The sequence below is a fragment of the Halichondria panicea genome, chromosome 4, assembly GCF_963675165.1.
Source record: "Halichondria panicea chromosome 4, odHalPani1.1, whole genome shotgun sequence".
Lineage (NCBI taxonomy): Eukaryota > Metazoa > Porifera > Demospongiae > Suberitida > Halichondriidae > Halichondria > Halichondria panicea.
This window is the reverse complement of record NC_087380.1, coordinates 5,330,061-5,334,048: the sequence shown is the minus strand read 5'-3', so window position 1 is coordinate 5,334,048 and position 3,988 is coordinate 5,330,061. Positions and strand designations below refer to the sequence as shown.

Genomic DNA, 3,988 nt, shown 5'->3' with positions numbered 1-3,988 from the left:
ATCAGACCGCCATCATAATTATTATACTGTTTGTCATAATTATTATTTTGTATAATTATACATACCTATAGATATCATTTTTATCTCGTACTAGCTGCGCAAGCATTCTCATTTTTGTTGCACTCACTCTTTGTCATATAGGCCATAATTATACTCTACAATAATTTTTTGTTTACAGTGACAATAATTATGTGAAAAGGCATTTAATACGTACGGAATGATCTCAAAAGCACGGAGGATGGAAACTACATATATTATGACAGTGGACTATCAGTGAAAGTATCTAGAATATTGTATGACTCTACAATATCAACTATATAGTGCAGAAAGTTCAGTATCTGTACGACGCAATGGAGGGAGTGGTTTATCTTCTGCTGGTACCACCAAAACCTGCAGTCAAACATACAGCAGAGTCAGCACGTGAACAGTAGGGGGGGAGGGGTGTATGTGTGTGTGTGTGAATAGAGATATCGTACAGCGGCAAATTTTTCAAGGGCATGCGGTTAACGCGAAAATTAAACTGGGATAAATTCCGGTATATATTAATTTCACATGCAAAGCTATTGCTGGGTGTGGTTTCCTGGCATTGAAACGCGAATATTATATAGGACGCACACACATTTCTTGCTGAGGGCTCTGTAACCAAATAGTGAAAATTTGCACTCGCGAAAATTTCCCGCTGTACGGTAGTATCCTGAAAGGCCTAACTACAATCACGAGCGGTAATTATACAATAATTATTTGAGTCATCAACGACGTTCAAAACAGCTAAAACACTACAAACACTCACCAATCCTATATATCAGTACAACCTGCCTCACAGTATGATATATCATCCTACCTGACGTAGATCTTGATCCACTGGAGCTCCTGGAGGACCCAGATCTGGAGCTGCCAGAGCCCCATCCACCACCAGAGCCCCAACCGCCACCAGAGCCCCACCCACTGGAGCGGTGGGACCTTGTGGTGTACCCACTGCCCCATGATGGGCCGTAACTACGCCCCCATCCACCTCCGCCCCCGTACCCAGTCCTGTATGAGGAAAGGTTGAGTATAATTGTACAATTAATACACACAATTATAACAAGATACACATGTACACTGTATTGCAGTCAACCTGCTGATTATAGTAAACTAGAGCACTGAAGTGCTAACCCTCGGCTGTTTACATGAACGCAATATATAATGCAGCATGGAAGCTGCAATTAAGTAACACGAGCACTAGCATGCTGAAACTTTTAAGAATGGAGATTCGGTATGGATGAGACATGCACTGTGGACTATGATTACAGCAAAAAGAAGCCTAGAGTCTTAGAAATATGGCTCCTGGTATATGATCATAATGTTCTGGGGCTTGGGGCAAAGAAGCAAAGAAGCAGCAATCATAATTTTAGCTTTCTACTTTAGTGACCCTCTTCCATTGGAACTGGTACAGGATCACTTCAGCTGTAAACACGTACCTCGAATAAAGGACGCATGTAGTAGTTAGAGAGGCCAACATGCAAGTTCAAGTGGAGAGTAGAATGAATGAAGGAGTGCCATTCTTAGTTTTTGCTTGCTTTTATTCGACAACAAGGCTTTAACATCGAAAGCTGACACTATTAAAAGTACTGACTTGTTGTGTGGAGACTACCCATGCCGTAAACGCAGTGCTATAGCATCCAGGTAAGCAGACACAGACACAAGCTTCTTAGCTTTTGCTCGTTTTTATTTGACAACGAAGATTTAACATCAAAATCTGCCACTATTAAAACTAATAACTTGTTGTGTGAAGACTATCTATGCTGTAAACGCAGTGCTATGACACCCAGGTGAGTAGATTCACCTGTCACAAACAAACAAACCAACGGACTACTATACCCGTGGCCGCCCACGCGTGCCTCGAGTAATAAAAGAAGACTACATGTATAGCAAGTATACACAGTACACATGATTCCTGATTCCTGATCAACCATAATTATATGAATACTACACTGATCTATAATGTGTTATCAATATTCTTACCCTCTGCCCCCAAACAGGTATCCTAGGAGTCCCCCCGTGGCAGCCCCCGTCCAGAAACCACCACCACCACCAGCACCAGCACCAGGAGCTGCACCACTGCCACCCATAGTGCTGCCAGTACCAGCACCTACACACACAAAAAACATTTGTAACAGCTTGTGATCGAGGAACAGTAAAATTTACCTCATGAAATTTATTGAGGCTCAGTTGTAACAATTCTAATACGAGGGTCTATTTTTTACCCGTATAAGTACACCAAAGGGTCACTATTAGGGTGTTACACATCACCAATTATCATCACTTCACAGCATACGCTATACCTGTAAACTCCACTAAAACAACGGCACTAGCATTAACATCAGAAAAGTCAACATACACTGTATCTACTACTATTGCACTCACTAGAATAGCCTGCAGTGCTGGTGGGTGTGTGACTTCGACCCCCTCCCGAGCAACGCTTATACAGCCAGTATATTACAGCTCCCATGATAACCAGACTCACGATCTTGCCCCATCGGAAACCGCTGCAGGGAAGGATTGACAGTAACCATCAATGTCACACAATGAATGCCTGAAAATCACTACCAAATAACATACTGTAAAGTGTAGTACATACTTTCTACGATGTAAAATAAATGATGATGAATTTCAGAAAGCTTAAACATTTAAACAAGTGTATTGTAGGAATACTGGACATACCCATCGTTGTAGTGATTAGAACCTCTGTGACTGCCTTGGTAGTTATCATAGTAACCACCACCACCACCACTTTGTTGTCTGTTTTTTCCCTGCTCAGTGTAATCCAGCTCGTACTCTAGCTGCAAACACATGTGGAGGAGAAGGGTTGAAGCAAGTACAATTCAAGACTATACCTACATGTAATACCTTAGCCCAAGTCATTCTACTATACACAACTATACAGTGTATATAGCTGAGCTGTATATTAGACCTAGTATCTAGCACCACAAGCCAATACCGTATAGCTGGTTATTTTCGAGGTTTGACCCAGAAAAACGAAAATTTAGTGCCTCGAAAATTGGTTTACATCCGGTATTGAAACCTCTCTACTGTAGGGGTGTGGTCATTTGAACCACTATCCTCGAAAATAAAATCCTCGTTTGAATAACCCGCTATATGGTAGCATAAATACAACATGTACAACTGTCCCCAATCTTGTTGAAGTAAACTACACAATCATACGTACAGTAAGTTTCTAGTCTATGGCACCTGTAAGTATACACACCCACTCACCCCACACGATCCCCTGAGGACATAGGGATCATCAGGATTTTTATAGCCCTCACAAGACACTTGTAGCTTCCCAAAGCGATAGTCATGTTCCATATCAGCCTTGCATTCCCATTGGGCGTCGTAACCATCAGACCCCATGTTGATACATTGGACGACTCTCGGCTGTGGGGCACTGTAGCCAGCTGAACCTCCCACACACTTCAGCTGGGGCACTGGAGAGGATCGTCTGCCATTGGTCATTTTACCAGCTTCTAGAGTGATTGATTTGACGTCTTTTAGAAGGACACTGTCCTGGTTCGAGCTACCCCCTGTAAAACGACACGAAAAATAGTTAATTAAAGCTATTTTGGTACACAACGTGTTTTAATAGATCTACTGTATCTAGCTGCTAGATCTACTACAGTCTTAGGTAGGTACATGTGCTCACATGAAATAGCTGGATGTATAATCCCCAGTAAACAACTGACGAGTAAAATAACTTCTTTTCTCATTGTCTAGTCTGTTCAGATCAGATAACCCTTGAATAGTACCGTAGAATCTTGATAGGATCTTGGTTTGAGCCCTGAGGCTTTTCTTCAGTTTTTTTATACTCTTAAAAAGATCGCCACTGGAGCCAGCTGACGTGTGAGAACCTTGTTGAAAGGCTGTGTTGAAAAAAAAGATGATGAAACTTGAGATGAGTCAACAAGTGTGTTTGTTGTCTTGTCAGCATTTCTGAATTTTGACAAACACG

The 3,988-nt window shown here is 41.8% G+C and overlaps 1 protein-coding gene across 1 annotated transcript; it reads right to left on the bottom strand.

Annotated features, from left to right (window-relative positions):
- Nucleotides 1-148: 148 nt before the first annotated feature.
- LOC135334506 (store-operated calcium entry-associated regulatory factor-like) lies at nucleotides 149-3,975 on the bottom strand. The gene is made up of 7 exons (XM_064529728.1): nucleotides 3,683-3,975; nucleotides 3,256-3,563; nucleotides 2,704-2,822; nucleotides 2,407-2,528; nucleotides 2,005-2,131; nucleotides 842-1,032; nucleotides 149-390 (listed from the first exon to the last, which is right to left on the bottom strand). The coding sequence occupies exons 1-7, from the start codon at nucleotides 3,744-3,746 to the stop codon at nucleotides 365-367; spliced, it is 957 nt and encodes a 318-aa protein (XP_064385798.1). The 5' UTR covers nucleotides 3,747-3,975; the 3' UTR covers nucleotides 149-364.
- Nucleotides 3,976-3,988: the final 13 nt, after the last annotated feature.

Excerpts from the sequence above, each read along its gene's own strand:
- LOC135334506 (XM_064529728.1), bottom strand. The coding sequence starts at position 3,746 with ATGAGAAAAGAAGTTATTTTACTCGTCAGTTGTTTACTGGGGATTATA. Across the intron at positions 2,132-2,406 it reads CAGCACTGCAGGCTATTCTA|GTGCTGGTACTGGCAGCACT; the intron begins GTGAGTGCAATA and ends TTGTGTGTGTAG. Across the intron at positions 1,033-2,004 it reads TACCTGTTTGGGGGCAGAGG|GACTGGGTACGGGGGCGGAG; the intron begins GTAAGAATATTG and ends TTCCTCATACAG.